General features: G+C 57.6%; 1 protein-coding gene across 1 annotated transcript; it reads left to right on the forward strand.

The window, feature by feature from the left end:
* Positions 1-102: 102 nt before the first annotated feature.
* On the forward strand, positions 103-16,740 carry LOC119111235 (oxysterol-binding protein-related protein 9; the record flags this gene model as incomplete). Its single annotated transcript, XM_037235055.1, has 17 exons — positions 103-167; positions 667-801; positions 1,157-1,372; positions 5,487-5,663; positions 6,326-6,376; positions 6,950-7,049; positions 7,806-7,919; positions 8,944-9,040; positions 10,385-10,404; positions 10,850-11,066; positions 11,341-11,472; positions 12,098-12,225; positions 13,061-13,235; positions 13,776-13,995; positions 15,041-15,162; positions 16,238-16,343; positions 16,654-16,740. Coding segments are annotated over exons 2-17 (2,061 nt in total), but the record flags the coding sequence as incomplete, so codon positions are not given.
* Between the last annotated feature and the right edge of the window lie 3,003 nt (positions 16,741-19,743).

Genomic DNA, 19,743 nt, shown 5'->3' on the forward strand with positions numbered 1-19,743 from the left:
AAGAATTCAACAGAACTCAAATCGTTCCTCGAAAGTTTTAAGCTGAAAAGCTTCAGTAAACTAACGTTTAAGGGGTGTGAAATTTAGGCAGCCAACTACCCTGTTAAATGCAACCGGGTTCACCACAATAATGCACGGGTGTGCCACCGGGTCACCACAAGCTGAGGGTATCTGGCGTAGTTAGCAGGGAGGGAGTGGTGTGTCGCGTCGTCCTGGGGCTGCCCAACGAATTGTGTAGGGTTATATCACAGCATGTGTCTTAAGCGAACCCCGTGTTACTCGTCTGTGTTATTCTTAATATTCAAAAATTTGTAAACTGACAGAGAGAGAGTAAACTGAGATTCGTTACCATTCAATGCACAATGCAAATTTATGAGTGCATCAGAGATGAGAGATTGCCTTCTTCCCTGTCCCTCTGTGTCTTTGCCATTGGTCAGCTCCATTGTCCTACTAGTAAAATGTTCAGACTGACCATATGCAGATCAGTACTATACCACAATGTGAATATGGTTGGGCTATTTGTTGTATTATAAGTAAGACCTACAGAACACTGTTGGTTGCCATTTATCTTGCATTTGTTTAGGGGTTCATGTAGCAGTATTCAATGTTCTAGCAGCTTGTTTTCAAGTTATGACTGTTTTGTAATGTACATTGCCTTTTTTGCAGCAGTTATTTGAGTAAATATTGAAGACAAAAGCAGGCATGGAAGGGACACTCAGCAAGTGGACAAATGTGATGAAAGGCTGGCAAATTCGCTGGTTTGTCTTGGATGAGCGAGCTGGACTGTTTTCCTACTATACAGTAAGTTCCTTACTGGAAGCTGTGTATCCAAGGAGTTTGTGAATAACACCATATCATTGTTAAGAGTTTCAATGGCCAGGTAGTGCATCCTTAACATTTTTCAATGTTTTCATCAATTCAGAATTATTATTGCTAATAACCTGTGTGGATGTTCTATCAGCCCAAGATGACATTCACTAATAACGTTGATAAATTTTACCTGGGTGAAGCACATTGTGTCATACGATCACTGTGCATGTGTCAAAATTGATGCTTTCAGACAAATGATTTCCATGGCAGTGTATATCCAAATGCTGATTACTTCTTGCCCAGGCAATGCATGTGATATGACCCACCATCCTCTGCCTGTCCACAGTCCAAAGAGAAGATGATGCGAAACACGAGGCGTGGCTGTGTGCGTCTGAAGGGCGCCATCATCGGCATCGACGACGAGGACGAGACCCTGTTCACCATCACCGTCGATGGCAAAACGTTCCACCTGCAGGCGCGCGACGGTGACGAGCGCGACTGCTGGATCCGCGCGCTCGAGAATGCCATCTCCCTGCTCACGCACAACAGTCACCGCATCAAGGTGGGCGGCCGAGCGACGGCGGTGCGGTGCGTCGGCGCCGGCGGTGCGGTGCGTCGGCGCCGGCGGCCGCCGCCCCGCTCACGTTGCGGGCGGACGTCGGAGCGGAACGAGGACGGAAAAGAGATCGTGTGTGGTGTGGGCACCCCTTTTTGGCTGAGAATCTACGGTTGGCCCACAAACCACGGTTGTGCCGTACCCTCTATGTGCTGAAATGGTCTCTGCACTTTCTGGTGCTCCTTAAAAGGCTGCTCAACAACCATGTGTGGATCCCCAATCTCCCCTGGGGCAGAGTCATTTTTTTATTGAAGTTTGCTTACTTATTTTCTTCTGCCTGAAGGAGTATTGTAAGAGAAAATGCTGTTAGCTAAGACATTCTTGATTTGCAGAACCTTGCCATTTGTATTCAACTTTGATGATCAGGGGGGGGGGGGGGGGGGGCTGGCTGCTCCTCCTGGATATGCACGTGGCGACGACATGCGTCGTATTTCCTTCTAGGTCTTCTTGATCCTTTTCTTGATCTCCTTGATCTTGATCTTCGAGAAGAATAATTTCACTGCCGTGAAACCTAAATTTACATTTCGTCGCTCTTGTGCGGGCCAGCAGCCACTGTTTTATCTCATGCCGGCGTGTCCCAATCTCTGGTGCCCCCGGGTCACGTTCGCTCAGCATACTCTATATGTTCTTCAACGAGAGCATTATCAACCACGTTGGCTACAAAGTTTTTGCAGTACTTGAAAAATGACAAGATGCTGTTACGCGTGGATCGTTGCTTTCGGAAAATGTCGAAGCATGAACGGGAAAAGCGGTGAGACACGCGCAACTCTGACATTAGTTTCTTTTCAACATATTGCCATTGCAGTATTCTCGGTGCAGCAGATTTGCCGCGCCAAATTATCGTAGCGCTCTCCATCCATGTATGGATGTGCTGTATGGGCTTGGCCATTATGCCTAGCATTTGTTTAATGTTTTTATTGTTTCAAATGGTGCCGTTATTTTGAATTTTTTACTTCTAAGTCATGTGTTCTAGCAACCCAGTTGTAGCCTGACTGAAGTGCTCGTCGGGTCGTCATTGTCCCCACTGACCAGACACACTCATCCTGCTGTTTGAGGTGGATAAAAGCGCAGTTATCGCGTTAGGAAGTTTGTTTGCAAGGACCTTCGCAAAGCCATCTGCAAGGCGTCTGCAACTGTTATCTGGTACCCAGAATAAACATAGCCCAGTGATTGAGAGGGCCTCTCCCAAGCGGATCTATCTCCGGCGGCACCTCTCGTGGTCTCAGGGTGCGAAGACAGGTTGACATCGGCCCCTTTTTTCGCAGACACACGCCAGAATCTGACACAGGCAGCAACCTTACCCGGCACATAAAACGCGTGTTAGAATCAACACTGACAGCCGGAGGGATCTGTTCTCCATAAATGGGAAGGTGATTTAACAGATAAGGACGGCAAGAGCGTTTCGGAAAGATCGTCAGAGAGACTTCTGAGAACGCTGTCGTGCCTTGCGTGACTTTGTGTACGCGATATCCAAGAAACGCTAGCCCGACGTAACTAACCGAGATTAACCGAACAATTGTGAACCTGGTTGGTGGACAGATAGAGTTTTGGACTGGGTCTCGCTTTCGCTTACTGACCGCTTTGAACGCGACGGTACATCCTGCCTTATCCCATGTCCCAAGAGCTGTGGCGCGCACACTCTGTGCTACACTTGCCTGCCTGCCCGTGGCAAATGAGGTATACACCTGTTGAGGAAGGAAAGCGGGTGCATTTCAAAAGCTACTTCGTTGTTAATTCTCGCCGGCTACAAGGTGCCTCATACCGCCAGTCAGGCTAGTGATCGGCGACCTCCACCTGTACAATGGGCCGATGACAGCGGACGTCTTCGGTGGGCGGAAGTGTCACGGACCATTGCTGGTGACGGTACGGGCGTTATATGACGGCGCAGTCGAAGCGCCCGAAAACCCCAACTTACTACTAATCACAGTGATGCCATCGATTCGAGCTGCTTTTGAGCTGTGTTTGACCAGAGCTGTCGTACTTAAGGAGCGGAATCAGCGGGCCTGTTACGACATCACCACAATTGCTTGCATCAACGACGTCTCATTTCGGAGCTGGATGGAGTCCTTTGTTGAGAATTTGCTCTGAATGAAATTACTAGACCACACATGCAGCGTCATGACAAAAAAGCTTCGGCTGACATATTGGTGAAGCCGATGGTGGTTGTTTTTAGTATCGCTTTAACGCCTTTAGAAGTGACCTAGTGAATCACCAACAACCTGTGAGTGTCGGCTGTTAGGCTTTTTTGTGCGTCATCATAATCTTGTGTTTAATGCCTCATATTTGCGTTCATATCGACATCCAACCATTTTAACACGTTTGACAATAATATGCGGGTACACTTGCCGTGCGAGTGCGGTGCTTACTTGCGACACTGCATTAAAATTTCCAGTTATGACGCCAAATGTCTGGTGGGCCATGCGACGAACGGGAAGGTACTTGCTAGTGTTCATAAAGTGTGCCGTAAGTCCTGTAAATGGGTTGTGCGAGTCATGTATTGGGTCACGTTGTTGCACCCAAGGAGCACAAATGCCATTGGTTTACTTTCGATGTTCAGTACCGCGGGTGCAATTTATACTTCAACCTCCTCCACATCCCCTCCAAGGACTGAAATGGTCCCCACGAAATCTGCGTCAAATGCGTATTGTACTCAGCATTGCAGTTACCCCATGTCTTAAGTCTCCTCGTGTCGGTGCGTTTACCGTGGGCCTGGTTTTTGCTGGATGTTCTGAGAGCTCCCTGGGGTTTTAGCGTGTTAACGACAGACCGTCTCGCAAGGTTCTCAAAAGAATTCTCGAGGTCTTAGCTAACGATTTACGATTAATGGCTGCGGTGTCTCCTTGGTGTCAGGAGGCGGGTGATGGAAGACAAGCTGCCAGGTCGACTGTGCAACCATTGTGCACCATACTGATAGTGTTTGTCAACAGAGCGAAAAGGAACATTCATCAAATTTCAAACCTCCCCAAACAGCGCAGCGGCTGCGGCCGACAAACCTTGGGCATTCAAGGACCCGCCGAACAGGGGTGGGCGTGAGGCGCATATGCTGCATAACATTTGGTGATGCAACATGCATGATGATTGAATAGCTACGGTGTTTGAAAGCTTCCTCTTTTTTGGATTACGTGTTTTTTGACGGCAGAGATCGATTGCCGGATCTAGTTTTGAAGTGGTGTCAGTTGCTCCCAATTGGAGCTCAGATGGTGGTCGCCGAACTTGTTACTGTTGTTCGTATGTTCAGCACACAGGCTGCGCATACGTCCGAGGACCCGACCGATGACCGTCATCATCCCACCACAGCTCCGTCACACAGGCTGCGCATGGGCCCGAGGGTTCCGGCCGATGAGTGTCATCATCCCACCACAGCTCCGTCATACAGGCTGCACATGGGCCCGAGGGTGTTCGGCCGATGACTGTCATCATCCCACCACAGCTCCGTCACACAGGCTGCGCATGGGTCCGAGGACCCCGACCGATGACTGTCATCATCCCACCACAGCTCCGTCACACAGGCTGCGCATGGGCCCGAGGGTGTTCGGCCGATGACTGTCATCATCCCACCACAGCTCCGTCACACAGGCTGCGCATGGGCCCGAGGGCCTCGATCGATGATGGTCATCATCCCACCACAGCTCCGTCACACAGGCTGTGCATGGGCCCGAGGGCCTCGACCGATGACGGCCATCGTCCCGCCACAGCTCCGCCATACTCAGCACACAGGGTGCGCGTGGGCCCGAGGGCCCTGACCGATGACCGTCATCATCCTACCACTTTCCATCGTACCCTGTCACACCGTGTCGGAAGGGCCAGATGGCGGCGGCCTCAGTGCTGCGCGCCTGCGTCTGGCCGCCGGTGTTTGCGCGCGCCAGCCGCCGCCGTTGTGAGCGTGCTGAGGCCGCTTCAGCGCTGGGACCCGCACTAGCCGCCGTCGTTCTGAGCGCGCTGGGGCCGTTTCAGCGCTGGGACCCGCACTAGCCGCCGTCGTTCTGAGCATGCTGGGGCCGTCTCAGCGCTGGGACCCGCACCAGCCGCCGCCGTTCTGAGCGTGCTGGGGCCGTTTCAGCGCTGGGACCCGCACCAGCCGCTGCCCACCATGGCCGACTTCGACCGGCAGCTGGTGGAGAGCGACGCCTACCTGCAGCTGATGATTCAGCAGGCGCAGGCGCTGGAGTTGCGCCAGGCGGCCAGCACGTCAGCCGCCGAGCGGGACCGGCTGGCCGCGCTCCGCGACAACGTCAACGTAAGCCGGCCGCGCGGTGCTGTGCAGCCGCCAACTGCGCTGTGTGTGTGTGTGTGTGCGTGCGTGCGTGCGTGCGTGCGTGCGTGCGTGCGTGCGTGCGTGCGTGCGTGCGTGCGTGCGTGCGTGCGTGCGTGCGTGTGCGTTTCTATGTGCGTACGCACGTAGGTATGTACATGCGTACGCGCGCTTGCGCGCGCTGGTGTGTGGAGAGGCCATGCCGGGGGTTCTCACGTACTGTCACCACCTCTTTCGCGGCTTACGGTTGCTGGCATCATCAGCGTTGTTGGTAGTTTTGCCAAACGAGAAGTTATTAAGCGTGGTGATGATGTAGTCGATGCATTGTCCGCCGGCTATCATTTTGGGAACTTTAACGTAGACGAATGCATGCTTGAATACGCTTCTGCATCGCGGGGCAGCACGGAGCTATTATCACAGGTGCGTTCACTCAGGCTGATGGGAAATCGAACAGCTGCCGTCGATTTTCCGCCCTGCTATCATTTACGTGTTGATGGCTGCAGACGTGAACAGTTGGGCTAGATCGTATCTAGAGCAGAGCTGCAGTGTCTGCAGTTTTAGTAAGCTTTAGTCGGACCTATGTATAGTTTACAGGATTTTATTAGCTTTGCTTGGATGCTCTGACCCAGCATTTTTTATTGTTGCAGGCTATGTTGGACGCGATCAAACACACCATCGTCCGACTGCAGATAGCCAAGGTGAGTCGCCTCGTTCGTGTCAGCGGAGGCACCGTGGACCGGTGTGGTTGTGGCTCGCTGGGTTACCGTGCCCGGTGGCCTGCGCTTCCTGTCGTGGGGCATGGCGATGGCCCTCACCATCCCAAATTACCGGCCACGATCAATACTACACGCCGGGATCGTGGGGACCGCCGGCGTTTGCCGTGCTGTGTCGTGCTCGGCGTGTGGCGGCGGACACGGCGTGCCGTGTGGTGTCGGCTGGTCCCCCCCCCCCCAAATTCCCAATCCCAAATTCCCAAATTACCACCATCCCAAATTTCCGGCCACGATCAATACTACACGCCGGGATCGTGGGGCCCGCCGGCGTGTGCTGTGCTGTGTCGTGCTCGGCGTGTGGCGGCGGACACGGCGTGCCGTGTGGTGTCGGCTGGTCCCCCCCCCCCCCCCCTCCGGGACCGGCAGTCAGCCCGGCGACTGCCTGGTGTACGGGCGTCGGGAGGGAGTCGATCGACCGCCCATAATATCGAGCCCGACGCACGTGCCGCGCCCGGCCCGTTGGGCCGCACTGCCTCAGTCGGCGCGCCGCCCTTTCAGAACGAGGTGCAGCCGGTGGTGGGCGTGTACCAGCCGTGCAACGCGCCGCCCGAGCCACGCCCGGCAGCCGCCGATGCCGTTCGCCGCACCATCCGGGAAGGTGAGCGCACTTGCGGGCTGGGGGACCGGCGAAGTCGCACGCGGCCGCTCTCCGGTGGAGCGACGTGATGCGTCGGACGGCCGGGCTGCGTGCGGGGCGGCGCTTCATTGTCGTGTCGGACACAGCTGAACAAATGGGAGAACGTTTACCCCCGCAGCAGCTTCACCTGATGTCGTTAATTTTGCTGCAGCTGTTGGAACAAGAGGATGCTAGGCGGATTACCAAGCGTGCTTTTCGGTCAGTTTTCTAGCATTTGTGGCTTGAAGAGACGAATCATAAAGCTTATCAGTCGCAGCCAATCGTCGAGGTAAAGTTGTGCCCCGTGATGCTCGATTCGTCTGTTCAGTCCGACACCATCTCATCGCTCAGGTCAGCCCATGGACCACTATGTCGCATCTCATCACCAGAGATGTGTGCAGTCCCATTTACGGGCGGCGCGCCGCACCGTTTTCATGTTGTCCTTAACACCTGTGCCGTTCTTACGGTCCGCTTATGCCGGCAGGCTGGCAACCACAGTGTTGCTAGCTGCCGCAGTTTATCTGGCCCATGGTAGCTGACTGCTCATGTGTGTGCCGGCGTCTTTGCCACTCACCACATGCACATAAACACCATACGCTATGCGCATGATTAGCCACAGACTCGCTCTGCGATGCCCTGGCGTCGCCGCCGTCTGCCAGTCGGCTCTCGTGGCTCGTCTGGCGCCTGCGGCCTGTGCGTGCCGGGCTGACGCCGCGCGTGCGGGGGTGCGTGCCGCAGCGGACGAGAACGCCCCGGGCCCGCTGCGCGACGCCGAGGTCAAGACGGGCGTCGAGTTCGGCGCTGAGGTGCGCGAGGACGAGCAGTCGGGCGCGCGCTCCGACCAGCTGGGCGGTACGTGACACGTACAGCCGGGCGTAAGTCCCGGTCAGTTGAACCGCGCGCGCGGCCGGACCGGACGGCGGCCGGTGTCAGCCGCCAGCGGCGCCCTCGGGATCTGTGTCGGAATGGACATGTTGGAAGTGTGAGGTGGGGGCTTTTGTAGACAGATCTGGGCGTTAGTCCGGAGGTCCGTTGCACGTGTGCATAGGTTGGTTTGAGCGAGCTTTTTTCGTGCGATATGGCTGAGGCTGCTAACTCACGTGTTCCGTTGGGGTCTGGTTTCAATGTCAAACGCAGAGTTGGTTAGCTCTGCATCTCTCGTGTCTTTCTATTTATGTTTGACAACATTTCACTGCAATTTACACATTTTCCAGGACATTGCGACAGTTTGTTTTAGTACGTGTAACCAAACACTGCCCATTTCTCCTGTGCGATTGCATGTATTGTCAAGCGTTCCAAAGGATCAAGCCGTGCCATTCATCTCCGTGGTGTATTTCTGTGACGACGCTGTGACGACGGCGGGCAGAGAGCTTAGTGCGCTGTGGCGAGGCAGTTGAAGCACGATGTTATGAGGTGGTGGACTCCAGCAACTAATAATTTGTTTGAAAATGTTGCCCAAAGTTTCCGTTAACTGCGTCTCCATCACCAACCACTCACTCTGATCGGCGCGGTGAGCATAATTTAGCACCGTTGCCATGGTTACCCGAACACCTGTCTATGGCTGATCGCTATGGACAGGGCTCGGCCATTCGCGGTTATTTTGTGCCGATGCTAGCCAATTAGTCCCGTGCGGAACGACTGTACTCTGTACTCTGACTGTACTCCCAGTACTGTCCGTCTACTCCTGTCATGACCATCTGTCTCTGTGCTGCTGAACTTCCCATGTGCCCGCCGGCCGCCCATGTTTTGACGGGCTGCCTGTGTCCCGACTAACGACACCTGTGCAGACTGCCAACCCCCCCCCCCCCCCGTGCCCGCCGTCCGCCCCTCTTCACCGGGTGCCCCCGTGCTGACTGGCTACCTGTGTGTTTGGCAGAGCCGGCCATCGGTCGTTTCGTGCAGGAGGTGCCGGAGACATCGTACTCCAGCTCCGAGGACGAGGACTGGTTCGACACGGAGGACGCTGCTTCCAGGTGAGTTCCCGGCCCGTATGGAGGACGCTGCTGGCCGTGGCGGCGGCAGAAGAGGGGGAGGGGGAGCACCTGCCGGCCTGGGGGTCGTGCCAGCATCGTTCATTGTCACAGACCATGGTTGTACGATTGCGTGGCATTCCAGTCTTTTTGTGTTTTTTGTTTCGTGCTCAAGGTTCTGTGTCTGGTACGCTAGAGACTAGGCAAGGTTACGTGACAGTTATTTTGCACGACTGCCTTTTCACTAAACCACGATCCTGCGCCGGGTATATTACCATCAGAGGCGGTTTGTGTCGTGGCTGCCCAACGGTACCTTTTTACACGCCAACGGCTTTCTTTATGCTGCTGCTTAAATACCGTTGCCATTTACCATTTACCATTTATCGACCTGCTACGTTTTTACACCAAAATGCTGAAGTGCTATTTCACTGGGTACCATGTTGGCGTGGAAGTCCGCCTTATACGGCAATTAGGAGCAGCTCAGTAGGAACGAGTCTAGAGTAGATAGAGTAGAATGCCTCCACGGGCGGATTTACTATGACCAGGTTATATCATCCCCATTTGTCCATGGAACGTAGGAATAGGGAAGCTGTTTGTAACGACTTAATGTTGTGAAGTTGCCCCCCATTTTCAAATTTATATTACTACTTTTTTTTGCTTTCAACAGCCCGTACTTCACGCCTCGCTCACGACCATTTTCTGCACTAGCGGACTGGTTCCCACCACTGGGGTAGTTCCGACCAGGGTAGCTCAGAATGTTGGAGGCCCAGAGGCTCAGAGGCTGCACTAGGTAGTGCACAGAACGGTCAGTAAACACCGGGGCACTCGGTTTTGGGGAATTGCCGCCCTGGCAGGCCACCATTTGTATACGGCACACCGATTTACTAGCTCGGGACAATGGCAACTATGCCGCCTTAGTACCAAGCGTCGTGTAATGGAAGCGTTCACTCGGGCAATCACCGCACACCGTTGCGCTCACTGCGGTCTGGGCCCCGACATCGATTACTGGGACTCGATGCCCGGCTGGGCTCAGCGACGACCATGGTTGCGTATCAACTCATCCGGACATCCAAGTCCGATCATCTGCTGCGCTGCGCAGCCATAGCGCTCACACACGCGCACATCCTGATACGGAGCCACCGACCGGGCATATGTATGGAGACTGCGCTGCTCCCGGGCTGGTGCAAACACACATTGTTGCTCGGTTATGTAGCTCGGCTCCCAAACATCCAGGTTAAACGTCGGTGGTCTAGAACGCGTTGGTCGGTGACATCACATACATTGGGGTTTGGCGGACCCCCACAGGCTGCCCAGCTCTGTCCACGGCCGCTGTCGCTGGGCTCTCAGTCACCAGCAGGCGCCCCAGTGTCTCCACAGCCCTGACCGCCGCCGCTGCCCTCAGCCACCAGCAGGCGCCCCAGGGTTTCCCCGGCCCTGCCCATGACCGCTGTCGCTGTGCCTTCATTCACCAGCAGGCACCCCTGTGTCTCCCCAGTCCTGCCCATGCCCGCTGTCGCTGTGCCTTCATTCACCAGCAGGCACCCCTGTGTCTCCCCAGTCCTGCCCATGGCCGCTATCGCTGTGCCCTCAGTCACCAGCGGGCACCCCTGTATCTCCCCAGCCCTGCCCATGGCCGCTGTCACTGTGCCCTCAATCACCAGCGGGCACCCCTGTGTCTCCCCAGTCCTACCCATGGCCGCTGTCGTTGTGCCCTCAGTCACCAGCAGGCGCCGTCGCCGGTGAGATCCCGGCCGCCGCCGCCGCCGCCGGCGCCCGGCTCCGGGGCCGGGCCGAGCGACGCCGGCGGCGGCGCGGCCGTCTCCAGCGCCGACTATGATGCCGCCTACGAGGAGGAGGAGGACGACCTCGGCTCGATGGAGGGCCACGGCTCGGTGGTCAGCCACCTGCTGTCGCAGCTCCGCATCGGCATGGACCTGACGCGCGTCGTGCTGCCCACCTTCATCCTGGAGCGGCGCTCACTGCTGGAGATGTACGCCGACTTCTTCGCGCACCCCGACCTCTTCACCAGGTGCGTGCGCTCGTCGGCCGCGCGGCCACAGTTAATACGGAGGCCGTACGCCGTCAGGTGTGGCCCAACGGGATTAACTGCCCGCGCCCCCCATCGAAGCCGTACGCCGCTGGGTGATGTCGAAAGGGATTGTCTACGATGCTACACGTTTCAAAATGATACATGTCAGAGAGCTTCGATAAAGGATTCAGGGCCGAGTTGTTTGGAAAATAGCATGCCGAGGTGTGAATGTTGCAAGTGAGCGTCGCGCCGTAATAGTTCCCGGGTGTCGCAGCATCCCGGACTGTCCGACGCCCCGTGACCGGCTGGTTCAGGTGCTCAAATGGTACCTGTCGGCCTTCCACGCCGGACGAAAATCCGAGGTCGCCAAAAAGCCGTACAACCCCATCATCGGCGAGACGTTCAGGTGCGTGCCAAAGCCTGGGACAGCCAGGTGCCTGCGCTCGTGTGTGTGCGCGCGCGTGTGTGCGTGTCGGTGTGTACGTGCTTGTGATTGAGGGCTTGATGCGTCTGATTTCGATTCCGGGGGTGTTAAAGTATGCGTTGTTGTTTCTAGCCGACGCGTCGTTCTGCTTCCCCTCGGGCTGCCTACGCTTGCGGTTAACGGTGCCCATGAGCGGTGAGACTGGCGCGAAATGACGTTCAGGGCTGGACCGTAGGCGCGGGTCGGCGGGCTGCTTGCGTGTGTGGCGGCTCGCGCAGGGTTGGTGAAAACAGACGCCACGCGATCAACCGAGCCGTGTTTTCGGAACTGTCCGGGGACGACCGTGTGCAGCGCAGGAGGCGTGTTCAGGCGGTCTCGCGTGCCGCCTCGTCTCACGACCTGCTGAGCGTACGGATCGATCAGGAAGGGCACGCGGTGTGGTTAGCTGGTCGCACCGTCTGCTGAGGGCGCGAGACGCCCCAAGTGGCGTCGGCTGCTTGTGTCGGTGGTCACTGGGCGCGACCACCGGCGTCGTGCCTGCTGGCCTGCTGCGACCCGGGTCGGCCCGCTGGGTGCCTCCTGACCGCCCTCGCCTGCGCCCTCGCAGGTGCGTGTTCGACATTCCCGGCCAGCCGGCGTCGGAGACGGACTCACTGGTGCCGGACGGTCCCGTGCCCTGGGGCAGCGAGCACCAGGTGTGCTTCGTGGCCGAGCAGGTGTCTCACCATCCGCCAGGTGAGCGCGCCCCGCCGAGTGGCCGTCCGGCCGGCCGGCTGGCCGACTCCGTCGCCCACTGTCTGCTGCTGAATCCGGCCTGTGCGCTGCCCTAGCGCACCGTGAGTTACACTTCCCACTGTCGTACAGCTCACGAGCCCGGCTGTGCGCTGCCCTAGCTGGTCATGAATGACGCTGTATACTGCGGCACCGGCTCCCGAGCCCGGCTTTGCACTGCCCTAGCGGACCGTGAATTACACTACACTGCCGAACCCGGATGCGTGCTGCCCTAGCGGACTTTGAATTACACTGCCCACTGCCCTATAGCTCACGAACCCCACACATTGCTCTGTGTCTATATCAGTAACAAACGTCTCTGACTCGTGGAACAACAAGCACGCTGTTTGCTGGTTCTGTCGTCCAAGCGTTTCGTATCTTGCCATCTGCCCGGTCTGCGAGCTAAAGTGATTTCGCAAGTTGAGATCGAACAAACGCTTCACACTGCGGTCCATTTGGGCAATCGTCTTATTGAGCCCCATTTACTTGTCTAGTCGCTGCGTTTCGCATGCGGCGTTAGCCGAAGCGGCATGCCGATGCTGACTCCATGCTGACTCCACGCCAACTGTCCTTCCATAATGGTTAAAACCATAAAGACAAATGGCGCTCTCTGCGCCAGTTCAGTTTGTTTTTTGTAGATGCGCATTCTGTGTGAGCAAGAAGCCCCATTTCACATGGTCAAGAGCATTGCCCTCTTCTGGACAACGACGTTTGCTGTGTCTACCGCACTCTATGCTGACTATCACGTGTATTGTTCAGGTTAACACTGGTTGACTGTGTACACGCCGCGCTCCTACAGTGTCAGCCTTCTACGCCGAGCACTACGGCCGGCGCGTGTCGTTCTGCGGCCACATCTGGACCAAGTCCAAGTTCCTGGGCCTCAGTATCGGCGTGCACAACATCGGCCAGGGCTGTGTCTCCCTGCTCGACCTGGACGAGGAGTACCTCCTGTCATTCCCCAGCGGATACGGCAGGTACGCGCTCTTTGGAGCAGCGCGAGAACTGCGACCAGCTCGTGAGGCCTGAGCGTCTATGAGAGCCAACTTTCCACATTATGATCTGCGACGCGTCCGTCTCTGAATCACGAGAACGTGACGATTCACTGTTTTCTCGCTCCCCAGCTGATACGGCTGATAAAGCGTGCGCCTTGAACCGTCCGCTTCGCAAGGACCCGTGGGACTCGGGAGGTTACGATTCGCCGCCGATGCCCGACGGTACCTTCCTGTTCTTTTCCCTGCGCTCCGCTGGACCGGAGTGGTGTAAGGCTGTCGCGAGAGGGCCACAGGCACCTTCCGCACCCCGTCGTGCCCATATCCGGCCCCTTCCAGCAGCGCCGCCCTGTCCGCGCCAATCTCCTGTCTCTCCCAGCAGCGCCGCCCTGTCCGCGCCAATATCCTGTCCCTCCTAGCAGCGCGGCCTTGTCTGTGCCGATCACCTGTCCCTCCCAGCAGCGCGGTCCTTTCCGTGTCAATCGTCTGTCCCTCCCAGCAGTGCGGCCATGTCGGTGCCGGTAGGTCGATCCTGGGCGTGCCGTGGGTGGAGCTGGGCGGCGCCGTTACCATCTCCTGCAGTAAGACCGGCTACTTCGCTAACGTCGAATTTCTCACCAAGCCGTTCTACGGCGGCAAGAAGCACCGCATCGTGGCTGAGGCGTTCGAGCCGGGCGCCAAGAAGCCGTTCCTGCGTGTGGAGGGCGCCTGGAACGGCGTCATGCAGATCAAACAGGACGCAGGCGTGAGTGTCGACGTCGCTCCTCTTCTCTCCCCCGCGCTGCCTCTCTTCTCCCTGCGCCACCCCTGCTCTCCCTCACATCGCCTCTCTCTCTCTCTCTCTCTCTCTCTCTCTCTCTCTCTCTCTCTCTCTCTCTCTCTCTCTCTCTCTCTCTCTCTCTCTCTCTCTCTCTCTCTCTCTCACGCACGCACGCACGCACGCACGCACGCACGCACGCACGCACGCACGCACGCACGCGCACGCGCACGCACACGCAACGCACACGCACACGCACACGCACACGCACACGCACACGCACACGCACACGCACACACACACACGCACACACACACACACACACACACACACACACACACACACACACACACACACACACACACACACACACACACAGTCTCTTCTCTCCCCGCGCACCACCTCCGCTCTCCCTCATACCGCCTCCCCTCTTTCCCACACTGCCTCTTCCCTCCTCCACACTGTGCCATCCCTCCCTGACATCATCCCTCACACTGCCCCTCCCCCTTAAACGCCCCTCTTTACCCCATTGCGTCATTTCTCTCCCCACACTCCCCCTTCACTCCCCCACAGCGTATTATCTCCCATAGTACCTCTTCTATCCCTTATGCTAACCTTGTGCTGGGCTGGGCTGTGAGTCATTACCGGGATAATTTTGTACGACAGGTTGTGTTCGCTTCCTAGAATGAAATGCGCCGTGCCAGAGCCATGCTTCATTGCCTGCGGAGGACTTACTTGTTTTCATTTAGGATTTACGACGCACCCAGCAGCTGGGGCTATCTGTCGCCGCATGCCTCTATTCCTGACATGAAACACGGGCAGCGCGGGAAATCGAACCCCGTATTTCTGGTTTCCCCGGCGCGTAGTGGAAACACCGCGCACCCCAACCCCGAGAAGTGCTTCTTTAACACGGTTTGGCGTGTGGACGTCGTCTGGTAAGACTTCTGGCCCCACGCGAGCGGGGGAGGAGGGACGAACCGTCACCCATACCGCCGCCATCAGATAACAGGTTGTTTGCTTCGCCTCGTCCCAGGAGCCGACGACTTTTGTGAACACGCACACGGCGCCGCTGGTGAACAAGCAGGTGAAGCCGATCGCCGAGCAGGCCGAGTACGAGTCGCGCCGGCTCTGGAAGGACGTCACCTACAACCTCAAGTAGGCGCTGCTCGCTTATGTCACCTTCAGCCAGGCTCACCAGATGGCACCGTGACCACCCCACCTGCATTGGGGACGTCTGCAAATCCAGATATGGGACATCTCGATGTACGATATCTCAGCTTCCCCGTCAATATTTCCATCGTCATGTTGGGTGGAGTCCGAGCGCATGGGCGCAACCACTGGGCTCGTTGTGGTCACGATCCCAACAACATGTGGGCGGATTAGACTACTTTTGTTCTGACCCCGTACAAGTGAGACCAAAACAGAGGTGGACCACCCTTACTATCACAGGCGTGGTTCATGTCCGTGCTCAAACGACCGTTTTGGGTGTGCGGGTCACGTGCATCCCGATAAAAATTCGCTGCCGCCGTGATCGTTTACTTCATGTTGCTTGTTGTTTGGGCCAGACAGCCTTGTCGGTGGCTACTGTGGCATGTTTCACAGTTTTGGTACACTGACCCAACTGTTTCAAATTTGAAATTTGGTTCTAAGACAGCACCCGAGCAGGAATGATTTCTATTCTTAATTTCTACTGCGTGCTGAATTTTCACCCCAAATTCCGTGCGCACAAGGAAACCATTATGCGTACATGTCAAATGGTGATAGCTGCTGATTTTGTACTTCAGTTGTCCTGCGTTTTTATGTATTTTCCACTGCCGTCGTATTTTCTTTGTCTGGAGCATACCACTCGAGTGTCCTGACATAAATCAAATACTGGCGCGCTGATTGTGAATGGGGAGGGCGTGTTGGGACAACACTGGCTGTGCCAGGACCATAGTTCTCTCCGGGGGCGAGGGTGAGCCACGCCCCGGCCGCGGCCGCGCCCGCCGCCAGCGGCCCGGACTGACGCCGGGCTCGTCTCGGGGGCGAGGGTGAGCCACGCCCCGGCCGCGGCCGACCCGCTGCCAGCGGCCGACTGACACCGCGAGGGGGAGCCAGCCCCGCCAACGGCCCTGACGGGCCAGCGGATTGACACCGGGCTCGCCTTCGGGGACGAGGGTGAGCCACGCCCGGCCGCGGCTGCGCCCGCCGCCAGCGGCCCGGACTGACGCCAGGGCTCGCCTCTCCGCAGGCACGGCAACATCGACGCCGCCACCGATGCCAAGTGTTTCCTCGAGCAGCGCCAGAGAGACGAGGCCAAGCAGAGGAAGGCTGCCGCTCTCCAGTGGGAGACCAAGGTGTGGAGCCAGCGCCGCGCCGCGTTCCGTCCGGCACATCGCGGCGAGCTTCCGCTCCCCTCTCGGCCCGGGACCCGACCGCAGTGGTGTCGCTGCCTTGGAATGTCGATGGTCGTTAATGGCCTCAGACGTGGCGGTGACGTGCCTCGTCGCGCGGTGTGTCGACTGACAGTACCGCGCTCGCTCCGGCCTGGCAGAGCGGGCTGTCGATGGAGTGCGTCCCCCGTTCTGACACCGTCTCTCGTCGCTCTCCCTAACCGTGCTGAACGGCCCGCGCCCTGTCCTGACCGTCCCCGATCGCCTTCCGCAGCTGTTCCACAAGTTCGATGAGAACTGGATCTACGACAGTCCGCTGCAGCGGCGGCTTGGCACCGCCGCCGGCGCCGGCGGCAGCGGCGGCGGCGGCGGCGGCGGCGGCGGGGTCGGGTCGGCATGAGACCGGCAGCGCCGGGCCGCCGCCGCCGGCCCGGCGCGCGGCTCGCCCGGCGCGCGGCCGCGACGTCATCTCCGCTGACCTGACCCGAGGTGACCGGACTGGTGGGCCTCACGGCGGAGACTAGTGCCAGGTCGGCGTCGGTCCCCGGTGGCGGAGCCGGCACTCTGCGATCGTCGGCGTCTGAGACCCGGTCTTCCGTGCGCCATGCCATCCCGGAGCGTACCGCCGCGGCCTGGGCGCTGCGTAGAAATGGTTTCCCCTCTCACCCATGGGCGCTTCTTGGCCGCATTCCAGTGATCGTTCTCCCCTTTGGACTCTGACTTTACTTCTGGGCGCCATCTCTAAGTTGACTACCTCTGTCGCGTGCCCAGACGCCGGTATTCTAGTGTGTCCCCCCCCCCCCCCCAAGTGCCCTGGGACGGCCCAATCGTCTGACGAGCCGGAGCCGGTGCGGCGATCTTCATTCTCTCGCCGTCTCGACCTTGCGGCGATCTCAGCTCGGATTGGAGCGACGCGAGCGGCCGAAGCGCCATCTGGGAGTCGCATGAACCCGGCCGCATTGTGCGTTGGTGGCTAGTGTCGGTGTGCGGTAACGGATTGACTGGTGCTGCCCCAGCCGGCACAGTGGCAGGGCCGGGCGGCTGTTGCCGCACACCGTTACCGCACAGGGCCGGGCGGTGTGCGGTAACAGTGGCAGAGTGGCCGGGCGGCTGGTCGGTCGGCAGTCGGAGCCGGGTGTACATGAGAACAGCGTGCGTGTGTGTGGGGGGGGGGGAGGGGGGGGGGCTCGGTTCAGCCTGTGCTCTGGGAGCACCCGAGGCCATGCCCGGCCCATCCGGGGCGGCCGTCGTCCCGAGCCGACGCCGCCGTCCCTCCGCGGTAGGGCACGTTAAAAGGCTCACTCGGCACTAGGACGGGTCTACGCATTTAGACGCACTTTATTCATAACTGACCTTGTTCGTGGGGGGGGGGGGGGCGAAAGCGCGCGGGGTCAGCTCGCGACCGACAGTTATCTGACCTCGCGCGCGGTACTCGACGTGTAGCCGGTCGCAGTCGGACGTGTAGCCGGCCGCAGTCTGACGTGTCAGCCGACCCTACTGTGGAACGGCGCGCTCACGTGGCCATTCTGCCCGCGCCCCGGGTTAGATCCGGTCTGCCCGCGCCCCGGGCGACAGTGGGACACCCGTTTAGTGCGAATGATGTCACCGGTGATGTCGCGGATGACGTCAGCGGCGATGCCGCATGCTATGCATCCCTGACCAGTTAGCGTGTACCCTGATGCTCGGTAGCGCTTTACGTGTTGTTTTGTGGGTTTCGTTTAGGAATGTGATCGTGTGAGTGTGACATGTCTACGCCAAGAAGGTACCGCGACGCACATAAGGTACACTTGATAGTTCATAGCTTCGTGGACAACAACTCACCATGTCCGTGTCGTGCGTGCGTCTGTGACACACCTGATCCGGGTGTGCCGGTGGACATTAAGTAGGGAGCTACTTCTCGGTGTTCCTTGAATGCTTGCAGTTAATCGGTATTTCCTGTGATATACAAATACGATATATAGGTGTCAGGGTTTTGTGTTTCCTTTGAACATGTTTATGATGCCAACTGGCATCTGGCGTGCTGGCCCGTGTTGGGCGTGGTCGGTCACAGGGTGCAGGAGAAGCTGGCAGTCTTCACGTGTGTCCCCCTTGGCCAGTTGTCTTCAGCAGGTGACGTCTCGAGAGCCGGTGGTGCGCCTCTGGGCGCGCCGTGTACAGGAAGAGCGCGGCGGCCGTGACTTTCCGAAAATATAAATGGCGACTTGCCGGACTTGCTTACCGTGACTGACTGGTGCTGACTGACCTTTGGCTTACTTTTGACCTTTTATTTAGTCTGACATACGTGAACATGGCGCACTCCGTGCATGGTTTGTGCGCGCACTCCGGACGACCGTGCCATAATTAGGCCCAGTTCGGGGCCCTACTGTCGGCGTCAAACCAGTTTCACGTCGTTTTCTGGTAAAGACGTCGAAGTTTGGTGTGGATGGCGTGGGATATGAAAAGTAAGCAGCGGACACTGCGATTACTGATTACAAATCCGGTCAAACGCGGACACCAAAACTAGTTCTCATGGGCCGCAATGCCAGGCGCTCGGCTAGACCTGAAGTTAGATTTAGATTACCATTATAAGTATGCATGGGCAACGCAGGCGCAGTCCTCACACAGAGTGCAGCGGTCCGTATCAGCTGAATCTAACAAGCAAACCACACCATATTTTTTTTCGCTTATGCGCCAGACTACTGATTGCCCTCATACCTTCATATTGTGCTGTCCTATATCATGCCATTAAATCATCTCTCCTTCACATCTGTCACACAGTTCCCACAGACGGGCGCGGCCCCTACCAGTCGGATGACGAATGATGACTGAAAGTTGTATGTTGCAGGAATAGGGTTATCGATCACTTTGCATGATCTCTGATGCGAATATGACATGAGGCCGGACGCCAACGAGCGTGACCGGATAGAACTAGGTCAGCAGAGACAGGGCCGGGCGGGACCCGACGGGAAAGATCAAACGAGGCGAGACCGGGTGGAAAAGTCCGTCCCGTTGGCTCAGTTGTTTAGAGCGCCTGCATTCCGATACACCCACCCGTGGCAGGGTGGGTCGAGTCGCTTCAGGGCTCGCGCTATTTGCCCTTGAAAGGTATGATCTGCAGCCGATGGCAGCAAGCCATGCCTGCGTGTGTGCATGTCGTCGCGTTAAAGTTCATTGACGTCAGAGGGCAGGAAGGACCGTGACGGGCATTGCGGCACGTCAAGCTTTCGCCATTAAATTCTGCTGTTGCCTGGAATTGCGCGATCGGATGGTGGGGGTCAGGGCTCACACAACAAGCACTGCTTAGCGTGAGCGCTGATCCCAGAAATTCATCCAAAGGGTTCGGGTCAAATTCATAAAAAAGACGAGACCGTATGAACAAGACGAG

This window comes from Pollicipes pollicipes, unplaced genomic scaffold, assembly GCF_011947565.3.
Source record: "Pollicipes pollicipes isolate AB1234 unplaced genomic scaffold, Ppol_2.1 Scaffold_7261;HRSCAF=8764_pilon_pilon_pilon, whole genome shotgun sequence".
NCBI classification, from domain to species: Eukaryota; Metazoa; Arthropoda; class Thecostraca; order Pollicipedomorpha; family Pollicipedidae; genus Pollicipes; species Pollicipes pollicipes.